The sequence below is a fragment of the Giraffa tippelskirchi genome, chromosome 7 (genome assembly GCF_054371585.1).
Source record: "Giraffa tippelskirchi isolate mGirTip1 chromosome 7, T2T-mGirTip1v1.2.pri, whole genome shotgun sequence".
Classification (NCBI taxonomy): Eukaryota; Metazoa; Chordata; class Mammalia; order Artiodactyla; family Giraffidae; genus Giraffa; species Giraffa tippelskirchi.
Window position 1 is genome coordinate 92819359 of NC_137281.1, and position 14647 is coordinate 92834005.

Consider the following 14647-nt stretch of genomic DNA (forward strand, 5'->3'; position numbering starts at 1 on the left):
TCTGGATTCATTTCCAACTCTTTCCATCCATTTTAGTTTATACCCCTTCCTCGGGTGGTTGGCTTCGAGAATATGTAACTCTTCCAACTTAATTTTGCAAAGGGTTCCAGTACCCAGCTGCTCAGACAGTGAGCTTCTGTGTATAGGTCAGGACTCACCTTTAGCTTTTAAGATCTGTCTTGCTGTAAATTTTTAAGAAACTTTAGATTGTTCTCGCTTAAAGAGTGCCTCCCTTGTTCCAAGCATGGAACTATGAACTCTTGTCTGTGTAAGTAAGTTGATGTGGAAAAGTAAACACCTGTAGAATAGAATCATTATGACTATTATAACTGATTGAACAGAAAAATAATAGTAATCTCATTTCAGAAAGAGATTTCTTTTAGTCATTTGCCTGTAGACATTTGCCTCGTCTTCACTTAGCCTGTGTTAATACACCATTAGAGAATACTGCATTATAAAAGGAGTCTATTGTGTTGTTTTCTTTTTTTTTTCAGACGGTGAAGATTAATGCTTCCCATTTGGGTTTATTCTTATTTGGGAAGCAGGAGATAGATTACTTGATGTGGTTCAGTATACTTTCATTAACTTTCTGTTCTTAACTTATACACCATACATTTATTCACCATTATAGAAACCCATTAATATATTTTTAAAAATTGTATACAGTTTTTAACACCAATACAGTATACTAACACATATATATGGAATTTAGTAAATCGGTAAAGATAACCCTGTATGCGAGACAGCAAAAGAGACGCAGATATATAGAACAGTATTATGGACTCTATGGGAGAGGGTGAGGGCGGGATGATATGGGAGAATGGCATTGAAGCATGTAAACTATCATATGTGAAACGGATCGCCAGTCCAGTTTCAATGCATGATACAGGGTGCTCGGGGCTGGTGGACTGGGATGACCCAGAGGGATGGGATGGGGAGCGAGGTGGGAGGGGGGTTCTGGAAGGGGAGCACATGTACACCCATGATGGATTCCTGTCAATGTATGACAAAACAAATACAATATTGTAAAGTTAAAAAATAGATAAATAAACTAATTAAAAAATAAAATAAAAGATGATGCTGTGAAAAAAAATAAATAAAAATTGTATACAGTTTTTAAAGATTACTTTCCATTTACAGCTATCACAAAATATTGTCTTTATTCCCTGTGTTGTAAAATGTATCTTTGAGCCTGTCTTATACCCAGTAGTTTGTACCTTCCACTCCCCTAGCCCTATATTGCTCCTCCCCCATGGTAACCACTGGTTTGTTCTCTGTATCTGTGAGTCTGCATCGTTTTGGTTATAGTCATGATTTGGTTATATTTTTTAGATTCCACATATCAGTGATATCATATAGTATTTGTCTTTCTTTGATTTATTTCACTTAGCATAGCGTAATACTCTCCGTGTCCATCCATGTTGCTGCAGATGGTAAATTTTTTTATGGCTGAGTAGTAGTCCATTGTGTGTATATGTGTATAGCATTCCATTGTGTGTACATTTTCTTTATCCATGTATCTATTCATGAACACAGGTTGCTTCCATATCTTGGCTATTATAAAGCCACTGTGAACATTGGGGTGCATATATTTTTTCAAATTAGTGTTTTCAGTTTTTTTGGATGTATACCCAGGGGTGGAATTTCTAGGTTATAAGGTAATTCTGTATTTAGGTTTTTGAGAAACCACCATACTGTTTTCCACCGTGGCTGCAAAAATTTGCATTCCTACCAACAGTGTACGAGAATTTTCCTTTCTCCACATCCTTGTCGACATTTGTTATTTGTGTTCTTTTTGATGATAGCCATTCTGATGGGTGGGAGTTGTTATGTGGAAACCCATTTTGAAAAGTGGCTTTGTTGTCCACAGTAGAGCACATCCCTTGAGTTTGCTTATTTGATACCTTTTATGATGGTTCAATTGACATTGTCAAATGAGGAATGGTCTCATGGTGAATCTTTTTCTGCTGTCTTTTTATTTCCCATGTGACAGTATATGAAGTTAGCTGATTCATTCTTAATTTTTACAGATTTTTACATGAGTTAGCCCAGATCCCTAATTTTGCTGAACGTGCCCAGTGCATAATCTTCAGATCTGTCTTTTCTGAGGGGATCACCGCCTTGCACCGAAAGGTAGAGATCATCACACGAGCTTCTAAGGTATGTTTGCTGCCTAACTCAAGGATAACTTTGCCTTTCTTAGGGGTGGAGGAGGGAGTGGAGAGTGGGAAAGATCAACTTGAGTCCCTTTGTAGAAAATTTTTTGACTTAAGATTGTGTATTTCCCTGTGACAATTATCCCATAAGTTTGTGTGCATGTAGGTGAATGAGTAAGAAAGGAGATGCAGATTGATAGAGGATAAAGAAGGAGAAAAAAAATAACACTTTTACAGATTTCTCACATATTCCAGATACCTCCCAATATGCATACTGGCCACTTAAAATCAACCTTAATAGTATAGTGTGTTTTCTACTCTAAGATTGCGAGAGATTTGTCTTAAACCAACGCACTGGATCATCTGAAATGTATTTACATAGTGAAATATTGTAAGAAGATTCCAGAGACTTGATAAATGAAATAAATGATTATGGCAGTGAGTGATAGGCCAATAAATTTTTGTTGGCTTCGTCCCACTTGCGTTCTTTATAAAGTTAAATTCTTCAGCTTGGCATTTTCTCCCAGTGACCTACATCCTTAACCACATGATGATCCTCCATAAATACTGTAGCGTTTAGTTGCTTATTTGAAGGCATGTTTTTTTTCCCCTTCTAAAACATAAATGATTTCAATAAAGAAAGCATAAATATCACCAAGGTATATAATATGCACCTTCTAATAATGCCCTAAAAAGCAGGAGCAGAGGTCAAATTGGAGCTGCACTTGGTTTTCTGTCTTTACCCTGAAATAAAGGAAAATAAAGTTGACAGAAATTATAGAGAAGGGAGAAAAGTATCAATTTGAAAATTTGCACTTGGAGCCAAAGAATGAGAGAGAGAGAGGTAAAACAAATGAGAGAGGAAGCTGAAAAAAACCCCAAGAAGCTTGCAATTGTAAAAGTTAATAGACAAATCAGCAAGTGCTTAATAAACAGAGCCTGTGACCTCCAAATACATTATTGTAGTTCACCTCTGAGGGTTATTTCCAGGGATGAGGAAGCATAGGCATGCTGTTTTATCTACTTGACATTTAACTATGCTGTTTATATAGAGACAGTGTCCAAAACCAGATTCTCAAATGATCTTAAAACCTTTTCTATTTAGAAGCCATCAAATACAAAACCTAACTGTAACAACTCTCTTGTTTCAATTTCTGAATCCTTTAAAATAAGTATTTAAAAAATAAAATTGGCTCAAATAGAAATATAATATTTAATATTCAGTGTTAAAACATGCACAGTTTGTAATTCATTGGAAGGATAAAAATTGATGGTTGTTAACATTTTTAAGACACTTATGGCTTAATGAAGTGTATTTTCCGTTTCACCAACTGTAAATCCAGTTGGTAACAGGCCAGCAAACAGACTATCAGGTGCTTGGTGAACATTTGTTGTTGAATGAACATAGGTGCATTTGGAGTTCAGCCTCATAATAATTGTAATTTTTTTCCCCAGGGCTTGCTGCACATGAAGAGTGTAAAAGATATTTTAGCTCTCATTCTGGCTTTTGGAAATTATATGAATGGAGGAAATAGGACTCGGGGACAAGCAGATGGATATAGCTTAGAAATTCTGCCCAAACTCAAGGACGTCAAAAGTCGGGTATTTATTTTTCATATGAGTATCTGTGATCCGCCATCATTTTCCTTCTATGCCTTCAATTTCTTTTTTTAAAGTATCCCTAGTTGTTCCATTCATCTCTATCCTCCTCCTAGCAGTACATTTTTTTCTTTGCTTTCTTTTGAATACAGGTTTTTCATGTTTGATCTTCTTTTGATGAAAAAATTCCCAACATTCATTTGCTTGAAAGCACACAATTAGATGTTGAACTACCATGAGAGGATAAAACAGATAGTGTACAGTATAAGCCATAGCGCAAGACTTGAATCTGTTTGAATTTGGTGTTAGCTACTTGTAATTTACTCACCCCTGAGTAGGGAGCGATGCTGAATCACCCAGGGAGCTGAGCGTTTGAATTATCCTTTGGTCCACAACAATTGGACTGGGGGGTCCACTGTCAACCCCTCTGAGCCTGATTATCATTTGGCTCCACACCCCTGCAGAGCTCTCTTTAGAAACAAGCTGCCCATAGCTAGGCGTCCCTGTCGGGGGGCAGGGAGGGGGAATGGAGGGAGGGGAAACACACAGGCAAATTAGAGTTAGACCCACGTGAACAAGACACAAAGGCTGCCTTGTGGGAGGGCTTGCTCTCCCCTGGAGTCCTAGGGTCATAAAGTGGCAGGGTGTTCCTTTTAAGCCATCTTGATTGTTTTTCATGCCATTAAGAACACACACTTTTGGAGAGGTGGGAAGGGAGGGATGGTTTTTCTGTTCTACTCCCTGGTTCTCTTTAGCACTCCCCTACCTCCTCCTCTCTCGGCTTTATGCCTGAAAATATTGAGAGAGTCTTTTGGTTGGTTGGTTGCTTGTCTTAGCCATTACCTCAGAGGTCTGATGGATTATCTGTTTGGGTTTTCTCCCCCTCAAAGGAAAAGTGTAGTGTCGTTTCTTTCTATAGATGCCATTAAAAATGAGTGGGACAAGGAGGAAAATCTCACCAGTATCAAACAGAGTCAAGACTAGGTATCACAAAAGTATAAGAGTTACAAAATGAGATTTCAGTTCTTTGACTATATACTATGGCAGAGTCTCATGTGAAGGATATTCATTTAAGCTTCTCTTTTAAACCTAGGATAATGGGATTAATCTGGTGGACTACGTGGTGAAATATTACCTGCGTTACTATGATCAGGTAAGAAATGGCATTATGTGGAAAACTGCAGCTAATGGGGTTTCAACTCCTTCACATTGTTGGCATTCAGAAACTGGATGATGGCTGGATGGATGAATTTCAAGTCCAACATAGAATCTGAGAGCTCTCCAGCCTCCTTGGTTTACAGATGGGAACACTGGAGCCAAGAGAATTTAGTTGACTCTTGTGAAGGGAAGCATTATTCAGTGGTACAAATTTACTGCCTCTTAATCTACTATGTAACACAGCTTCAGAGAGATCCCTAGTCATCTCAGTGCCTTCTGACCAGATTGTGAGGGTTCCTGTGAAACCTATATCCATTCAGTAATTGGTTTTATTTGAAACTAGATTCTGGGCTGCAGACCAAAATTTAGGAACTTAATATGCACTAATACCCAATACTTTATCAGCAGTGTTCATTGGTGAACAAGTTAAAGACGTGGAATTTAAATCCATCTTCCCTGCTTAAATTACACTGGCCATTAGAAATAAAAATTTCTGAGAATCCACCTGAGCACCATTTTCTATGTTTTATTCCTTCTCATTAAATCGAGAACAAGGAGTCCTAGCTTTGAGAAGAAAGAGGTACTATTGTAAGTTGTTAAGAAACCTAGCAGTCAATAAATGGAAAAAGTCTTGGGAAAATGTTGTCAGGAGTCCCACTTAGCTATCCACAAAGGCAGAGTTTTTCCTAGGTACCGAGGGAAGAAAAGTCACGATTCCAGGGCGTCCTTTTCAAAAGGCCTACAATTTCATGCAGAGGACAAGCTAAGCACTGATCAAGTCTTTCATCATCTCTCCTCCCCTCCTGGTGGGTTTATCTGACCGTCTGTAATGTAGGTGCTTGATACATACTTACTGAGTTGAATGTACTGTAAATGTCCCCAAGCAAGTAGTCAGTAGCATCTGTGAAGAATTAGCTGAGTGGAGGTGACAGGTGTTTTCTGGTAGAGCAGTACAGGTGTGTTGAGCTTGAGGCAATGTTTGTGTACCCACCGTTCTGACAATAGGTACCAGAGTGGCAGAAGAACTATCCTGAAGAATCTTGGGGTGGCAGTTCAAAGTTGACACGAGTAGATTTATGCATAGTCTCTGTCTCAACCATCCTTCCTACGCAGACTCACTGTGTAGGAAGGATGAAATTTGCCTATGGAATTTGACTCCTGAGGAAGAGAGCTGAACCCAGTGGAATCAGCTTCACAGAGGAAAATGTTAAAATACAATAAGATTCATTTCAGAAATCCTAAAGGAAATCAACCCTAAATATTCAATGGAAGGATTGATGCTGAAGCTAAAGCTCCAATACTTTGGCCACCTGATGTGAAGAGCCAACTCATTGGAAAAAACTCTGCTGGGAAATATGAGGGCAGGAGGAGAAGGGGGTGACAAAGGATGAGGTGGCTGGATGGCATCACCAACTCAACGGGCATGAATTTGAGCAAACTCCAGGAGATAGTGAAGGACAGGGAAGCCTGGTGTGCACAAATCCATGGGGTCACAAAGAGTCAGACACCACTTGGTAACTGAGTATTAGGATGGTCCAGTTTAGGAAAAATAAGAAGTCAACAACTGTGTGGTGCTCTCCTAGTTTTTCACTGTGCAGCATGAATTTCACTCGAGTGTAGGATTATGTGATTTATAAAATGATCCCTTCCCTCTTAGAAGCCTAAGTGATGATGTTTGTGGTTAGTGGCGAAGAGCAATTAACAGCAGAAAGGTGACTCTTGCTCCAAGCTTCCTTCTACTCATGGCTGATTTTTGGTCCAGGTTGAGGTCTATGTGAAGTTTAAAGAAACCCTTCTAGGGCCATGTCTTTTGAACTCTAACTGAGCAACTTTCATAAGAGCTACTACTAGGCTGATTTGCTCGGCAGCATTTTCTCTTTTTCTACCTTAAAAAAAAAAAGAAACTGAGACTGAATCTGATAAAAAGTTTTGAAGACTAGAAAGAGATATACACGAATTCTTCCAATGTTGAGTACCATGGAGTTTTGTGGCAAGCATCTTAGATGTTGCTCCATCTTGGCAGTCATACTAGGGTACTGCTTCCATTGTTTCTTAGAGCAGTAACATAAGTAAAGGAAAGTGAAAAACAGTACACTGATCATCTAAAATATTGTTCTGATCAAATGAGGAAAACCATTTTCTTCTAGCATTACAAATGGGGCCAGATGTCTTAAAAGAAGAGGGAAGGACCCAGGGAATTCTTGAAATCACAAGAAAAGAGGGTGATAAGAGAGATGACCCCTGTCCAAGATGCACACTTCCCAGAACAGCATTCCATAAGCTGTCTGTAATAGTGCCAAAGTTTATTGGTAGACTTGATGGTAAGTGCTCAACTGAGAACAAGACATAATTCCTGCCTTCAAAGTGTTTATAGTCTACTGGGGAAGACACCAAGCTAATAAGGCAATTTTTAAATTAATGTTGATAAGTTCTGTGATATGGGAAGTAGCAGGGGCTCTTGGAAACATCCAAGTGCTGGAGTTCTGGGGAGAGCTTTAAGGAAGTGCTGTTTTGAGACTTGAAGAACCAGGACGTGTGAGGAGGGCCTGGGGAAGGATTTGGAAAGAGACAGTTTTGTAGACAAAAGTCTACAAGCAAGAGATTGTGGCCTGTTCCTTTATTTTCTGAAAGTCTAAGAGTGAGGGAGTTAGAGATAGGAGAAGGGAGAAATCAGGCTGGAGATGGAGACAGAGGCCAGATCATAAAGTGCCTTGTAAAGCAGTTGTAGAGTTTGGAATTAGTCCTAATGGCAGTAGGGAAGATGGAATGTGAAGGAGAGTTGGCGGAGTAGCCTGTGTGGAGAGAAACATAAGCGAAGACGGCCTGAGATATGTAAGACACAAAGCTTACATTGAACAACTCGGGGAGAAAGCAGGCTGGACTGGAAAAGATAGTTGAGGCTCTGCTTCTCCCCATGTGCCTACAGGTTGTGCACCTCTGGATGTTTCTCTGCTGAGATCCTCTCTTAGCTGTATTTGTGAAGCTTGTCAGCACTCTACACAGCCATGCCTTTGTAAATACCTACTAAGATAGGTCTTGCCTGGTGGCTCAGATGGTAAAGAATCCGCCTGCAATGCAGGGAACCCAGGTTCGATGCCTGGGTTGGGAAGATCCTCTGGAGAAGAAAATGGCAGCCTACTCCAGTATTCTTGCCTGGAGAATTTCAGAGGAGCCTGACAGGCCACAGTCCATGGGGTTGAAAAGAGTTGGAGACGACTGAGCAATTAACACTTTTATACTTCCAAGGCAAGCAACATTAGGAGAATCTTTACAAATAGGTGAAGAATTTGATCACACATGCACACACAAACACATGCACGAGCTTTAAACTGCAGAGGAAGGTAGGTAAGAGCATAAATGAGTGCAGTTGTTTTCCCCACTTTAGTGCTGCCTAGTCCAGGACATTCTAATTCACACCCATGGGCATACCCCAAAGATGAGTTATCTAATTACTACCATGTGAAGCTCAACAGGGACTTTCAATTTAAGCACTTTCATGTGTTCTTCCTATACCTTTTTCCATGGGAATAGAGGGTCTAAGTTTAGGACATATCTGACCATTTTCTCTTTGATTCGAGAGTCAAATTAAGACCCAGCCCAGGGACTTTCCTGGCAGTGCAGTGTTTAGGACTCCCAAGTTCCACTGCAGGGTGCACGAGTTTGATCCCTGGTCCAGGAATTGTGAGCCAACATGCTGTGAGGCACGGCCAAAAAATAAATTAATTAAAAAAATTAAAACTTCAGCCCACGCCATAGCTGTAGCCTTAGCCTTAGTGCCAGTAAGACCAAAATGATAGTACAAAAGACATAAAAGCACTTCAAAGTAACCAGTCCAAAGTTAGGAATAGCAGGGGATCTTTGCTATGATTCTTATCCGACTATCCAAAAAAAGATGTTTTGGAATTTCAACTGAAAGTGACAATTGGGAAGTATAATGTACTTTTGTTTACCGTATATTCTAGGAAGCGGGAACAGAAAAGAGCGTTTTCCCCCTGCCTGAACCACAGGATTTCTTCTTGGCTTCTCAAGTCAAATTTGAAGACCTTATAAAAGATTTGAGAAAACTGAAGAGGCAACTAGAAGGTAATGGGAACTGTTCTGTTATGATGATCATAGATATTTTTTAAATGGTTGAAGGGGATGATTTCTATCTGGCTCGTGGAATGGAATTGGTGAGAGTTCAGTTACTACAGGCTTCGGGAAACTTCCATCTCTGTGTACCATTTGGAGTCACTTTATTTACACATCTTTCTCTTTTCATGTTAATCAGTGCTTATTATATATGTATCTTGTTACCTATATTTTCCAACATGTAATAGATATAATTTTAATAATAATAATTACAGCAACTCTTTTTGTTTTTTTTTTAATTCTTGCTGTGGTCTTATACGATTCTTCTAACCAGGATAAGAAGGTAAAGGTAACCCAAATAAGCAGGAACTATGCTAACTCCATCTTATAGATGAGAAAAATGAGGCTTAGAAAAGCTATATTCACACAGCCAGAGAAAGGCAGATTAGATCTAATTAGAAAATCCCATGTATTATGTTTTCTGAGCTAGTTTAGTATGCTGCCTTCTCTCTCTTTCTCTCTTGCTGTCACGCAAAATGCACACGCACATTCCTATATATTTTGTTTATGTATGTAAGTCTAATAGTGATGGCAAGACCCATAGTAAACAGTCTTATTTTATTTTAATTTACATTTTTAATTATCCAAAGCAAAATGCTGAAAGCCCATTTTGGCTTTTTTAAAAGGTGAAAATATGTCTCTGTTGGGCAGGAATTTTCCTTTGGCATCTCTCGAGTCTTGTGTTTTCACAGTGGAGACATCTCCTTGTCCAAGAATATAAATACTTGCCTCAGAGCTTGTATAACTCCTATTGAAGAGCTCTGCGTAGGATTTAGGGAGCGTGTTAATGTGGAAATGGAGCCCAGAGCGCCAAAAGCAGAGCTTGAGGAAATGAAGAGCTTGCACCAGGAATATTTTTACACTAAGACGTAAAATAAACATTTTTAAAATGTTTATTGTGAAAGAGTACTCAGAAATCTAAGTCTTAGACAGAGGACAGCTTGGAAATGCAAGTAAAGTGGGAAAGATCTGCTCCCGGTGGCAGGGCGAGCCATTTATTTTTACTTTAGGCATAAAACTTACTTAAATAAGGATGGTGGTTACAACTGAATATTTTTACCTTGTAAATGATTTTTAAAGGAACATGTGGAGTTTCTTTTTCTTCTTGTTGATGTGGTCAAGAGCGTGAATTCAACCAAATGGATGTTTCGTTCAGGAATGTGATCTGTGAACACATGATTGTTCTTTTTCCTCTCCTCAAAAACAGTTTTTTCCTTGACTGAGATGAGCTTGATTCTTATTGTAAGAAAGCAGAGTAAGCCATCACATATCAGTTTTTTTTCTGTCCCTCTTCAATGGCAGAATTAGGACCAGGCCAGTCTTCAAGGTGGCTGTTGCAGTAGCAGAGAGGACTTGTGCTTGTCCAGTACATGTGTATGTTAGATATGTAGTTGTGTCTGACTGTTTGCAACCTTGTGGAATTTAGCCTGCCAGGCTCCTCTGTCCATGGAATTCTCCAAGCAAGGATACTGGAGTATTTTGCCATTTCCTTCTCCAGGGGATCTTCCTGACCCAGGGATCGAACCCACATCTCTTGTGTCTCCTGCATTGGCAGGCAGATTCTTTACCATCTGAGCCACCAGGGCTATCCCTGACTGCCCATCCTCTCTCGTCTCTTGGTCCTTGTGAAACCACGGCCTGCCCTCTTACGTGGTCTCTGAGCAGAAACCTGATCTGTATTGGATCTTTTCTCTTCACCTGCTTTCCCTCCATGGGCTCTCTTTTATCAGGCGTCCTGGCTCGGCCCCCTGCCTTTGATGTCTCTGTGTGTTTGATGATAAATAACAAAGGGAAAAGAAGAGTGAATTCGGAGGACAGTGGAGAGGCAGGGATGTACCTTATCTTCTCTAGGGTGGTCTGGGGTGTCATTCCAGATCTCTGAGGACTCAACTGATAGTTTCCTCAGGCAATCTTAAGGTAATACAGGAACTTCTGGAGCTGGAAGAGCTGCCTTATGCAGGAAAACTGAACAATACCTCAGCTATTTTTCTTCTTTGCGTGGCATGTCATCAGAAGACATGAAGTTCACCACCAAGGCAAATGAAGAAACCGGGGCTGCCCCACACACATTGAATATTTAAACAAAAATGCCCTGCTAATCTTTAGAGATGCCAGTGTTTTTAATACATGAAAGGTACCTAGTAAATATTTAAAGAAAATACAGACCATGGGTTCTCTAATGAATTTCTTGTTCTTCCAAATCCCATCTGGTGAGATGGCCAGAGTCGTGGCGGCCTGTTTCATCTCCCATCCCCATTCAGGCTTCAGCTCTGTTTCCATAAGGCCTGGGTGTGAGCTGAGATTGAATGTTTAATTGAAAAGGACATAATTTTCACACATACAGCAAAGATTTGATGAGGCTTTGAGGTTTATTGTAGCCATTAAAATGTCGTGGCTGCTGGCAAAACCCCAGAAAACGTCTAAAGCTAAACCAGATGTGATTAGCAAATTTCAAGAAGGCTCAGGCCCTAGTTCTCTGGGCAGCCAAAGACTTTGAAAAGAAAATCGTCTTGCATAGCAAGAACCACACCTTAACAATGGAGTGGAAGTTAAATGATGGTTTTTGGTTGTATAGATGTTGCTGATAGCAGTAGAGATTGTCAATGAGCATCTTTCCTAGAGACCAGAACTTCCGCCAGCACTTTTATGTAGGAAGACATAGCAGGGAATTGAGGATAGTAGTATCTGCTACAATTTATTGTGTGATTATTATTATCAGGCACTTTCCATAGAGCATCTCTTTAAGTCCTTACAATGATACTGTGAAGCAGATGTCGCTATACAGCCCTCACAAGAGGAGGAAACGGAAGTTCATGGTGCTCAGGTGACCTGCCAGGTTACTTACAGCTGATGACATAGCCACATTTTGAAACTAGATATGACTCTAAGGCCTGTTACTCATGACTTATCCTGCTGCTGCCCCAGAAGTCTCCATATCTGGTCAGAGGTCACAACAGAAAGATACATATTCCTAGAAAATGCATAGAGCCTCGTAAGGAAACAAACGAGAGAGTTAATGGATGAGTGTGTGTGTGAGCACAAGAACCTGCTCCAACTATGTATGTATTGATAGACCCTCAGATCAGTTAGAGACATGGGAAAGAACTGTGTGTGGGGGGTGGGGTTACAAGGTTGGAGGAGACCTAGGAGAGATGGGTTATCTAGGTGAACAGTACTGCACAGGATTAGGAACTCAGACTTCAGAGTCAGAGATATACTTTCTACTGGCAACCCACTCCAGCATTCTTGCCTGGGAAAATCCCAGGTTTGTAACTCCAGGGAGTGTAGCCCTGCCAGGCTCTTCTGTCCATGGGAATACTGGAGTGGATTGCCATTTTCTCTTCCAGGGGATCTTCCCGACCCAGAGCTCAAATCCACGTCTCTTATGTCTCTTGCATTGGCAGGTGGTTTCTTTACCTCTAGTGCCACCTAGGAAGCCCAGATAAAAAGTATTATTTCACCTGAATTTTTTTTTAAGGGCAGTTATAACACCTGCATCATCAGAGGTAATGAATGCACCGTCCCTTAGTAAGGAAAGCTTCAATATAGCTGATTAACGGTACACACCTTTTACTGGAAAACACATACCTTGTGGAATCAGGCCCATAGTGTTGAGGGCCAACTGACTATTTATGGAGAACCTAATTCCCAGAGCACTGCAGAACAAGTTCTTGGTGATCGTGAATGTGTTCTTTGTCTTGTTTATTGTCGTACATCCCTTAATCAGACAGTAATTTTTATTTCCCTGATACTTTGGTGATGTAAGTCATACCTGGGAGCAAGCAACAGGAATAACTGCTCTCTGTCTCATCCTTTGACCTTGTTTGCTAGCTAGCACTTTGAAGGTACTCTTACAAACCCATCTGTAGTAGGCAGAGTAATGGCTCCCAAAGATGTCCAAACCCTGCTCCCTGGAGTCTGTGACTTTATTACCTTACATGGCAAAAGGGGACTTTGCCGACCTTGAGATGGGGAGATTGTACCAGACTAGCCAAGTGGGCCTAATCTAATCACACAGATCTTTAAATGAATCTTTAAAAGCTGACAACTTTCTCTGAGATCAGCGGGAGATACTACAGTAGAATGATCAGAGAGATGCAGTGTTGCTGGCTTGGAAGATGGAGGAAGTGGGCAGTGAACCAAGGAATGTGGGAAGCCTCTAAGGCTGGAAAAGGCAAGGAACAGATTCTCCCTGGAGCCTCCAGAAGGGAATGCAGCCCTGTCAACACCTTGATGTCAGCTCAGTGAGACCCATGTCAGACTTCTAACATACAAAACTATGAGGTAATATATTTGTATTGTTTTAAGCCATTTAAGTCTTCGGTAATTTGTCATAATAGCAATAAGAAACAAACACGCCATGAAATGCTTTCTTTCTGATTGTGCCAGTTAAAACCAGTCACACACATGCACTCATGCATGCACACGCACGCCTGCACGCGCACACACACACACACACCCCATTGCTGAGGCCCTAGATGTAGGATTCCCCAGCTAGTGACTCTCACCAGTATTGGATGAAATGTGAATTGGTGCTCTCTAAAAAAAAAAAAAAAGGCTGTAGCCTCATAAACCTGGAAATGCTGTATACTAAAAACAAATCATAAGGATAAAATGCACATGAACTTATTCAAGGTTCTTGGAAGTCCTGCAATTTTCAGAAAAAACAAACAAAAACAGGTTTAATTCTGTTTGAAGCAAGATTTCTCAAAATATCAAACATTGTTTTTTTTCTTTCACTGTACGTACTTAGTATGTGTCATAGACTATGTTTTCGGTTAAATACAGTTTAAGAAGAAGGGATGTTGATGTTGCTATTAATTCTTAATATAAAGAACACAGCTGTTGGTTAAATGGTCATTCCTGGATGATCTTCATAGGTGTAACTGTGATAAAGAGCCCTATACAAGCACGCTTCATACTCCCTAGCTTCATTACCCTACATAGGTTTGTTATCCTCAAAAACAAATATAGTAGAATATGTCACATCCTCTCTGATGTCTTGACGCTTGAAAGCCAAAATGAACAACTTTAGTGTTACTCAAAATTATTCTAGTATGATATCACTGCCCCCAAATCCACATTTGTGTGACATGATCCAATTTTATTATTATTATTTAAATAATTATGTTGTTATTTAAATAATTATAAAAATTATTTCTGGGTTTCAAAGTAGTACAGCTAATTTTTTTGTTGTTGTTGGAAAGGATAGGAACTCTTCAGATAGGTGTTGAGGAGTCAGTCTATTGTGAAAAGTTTAAGGATAAAAATAAATTGCCCTTAATAGCTAAGAAGACTTACTTGGTATCCCCTATCATTAAGAGTAGGATATTTGATCAACTAAAGTGAAGTGAAGTCGCTCAGTCGTGTCCGACTCTTTGCGACCCCATGGACTGTAGCCTACCAGGCTCCTCCATCCATGGGATTCTCCAGGCAAGAATACTGGAGTGGGTTGCCATTTCCTTCTCCAGGGGATCTTCCCGACCCAGGGATCGAACCCAGGTCTCCTGCATTGGAGGCAGACGCTTTTAACCTCTGAGCCACCAGGGAAGTCCATTGATCAACTAACTATGTACTAAATCTTGACTTGAAAGTGATGCATT

The 14647-nt window shown here is 40.1% G+C and overlaps 1 protein-coding gene across 27 annotated transcripts in view; it reads left to right on the forward strand.

The window, feature by feature from the left end:
- FMN1 (formin 1) overlaps window positions 1-14647 on the forward strand; it is a 487763-nt gene that overhangs the window by 322956 nt on the left and 150160 nt on the right. For 23 of the 27 annotated variants that reach the window (XR_014058703.1, XR_014058702.1, XM_081507056.1 and 20 more), the window contains 4 exons: window positions 2031-2160; window positions 3612-3758; window positions 4849-4908; window positions 8876-8996. Coding sequence is in view for 21 of the 27 variants with exons in the window: in XM_081507056.1 (XP_081363182.1) it covers window positions 2031-2160; window positions 3612-3758; window positions 4849-4908; window positions 8876-8996 (458 nt within the window). In the remaining 6 variants the exon portion in view is untranslated. Of the gene's footprint in view, window positions 1-2030; window positions 2161-3611; window positions 3778-4848; window positions 4909-8829; window positions 8997-13062; window positions 13329-14647 lie in introns of all 27 variants that reach the window. The other 4 variants (XR_014058706.1, XR_014058704.1, XR_014058705.1 and 1 more) reach the window with 2 other exon arrangements.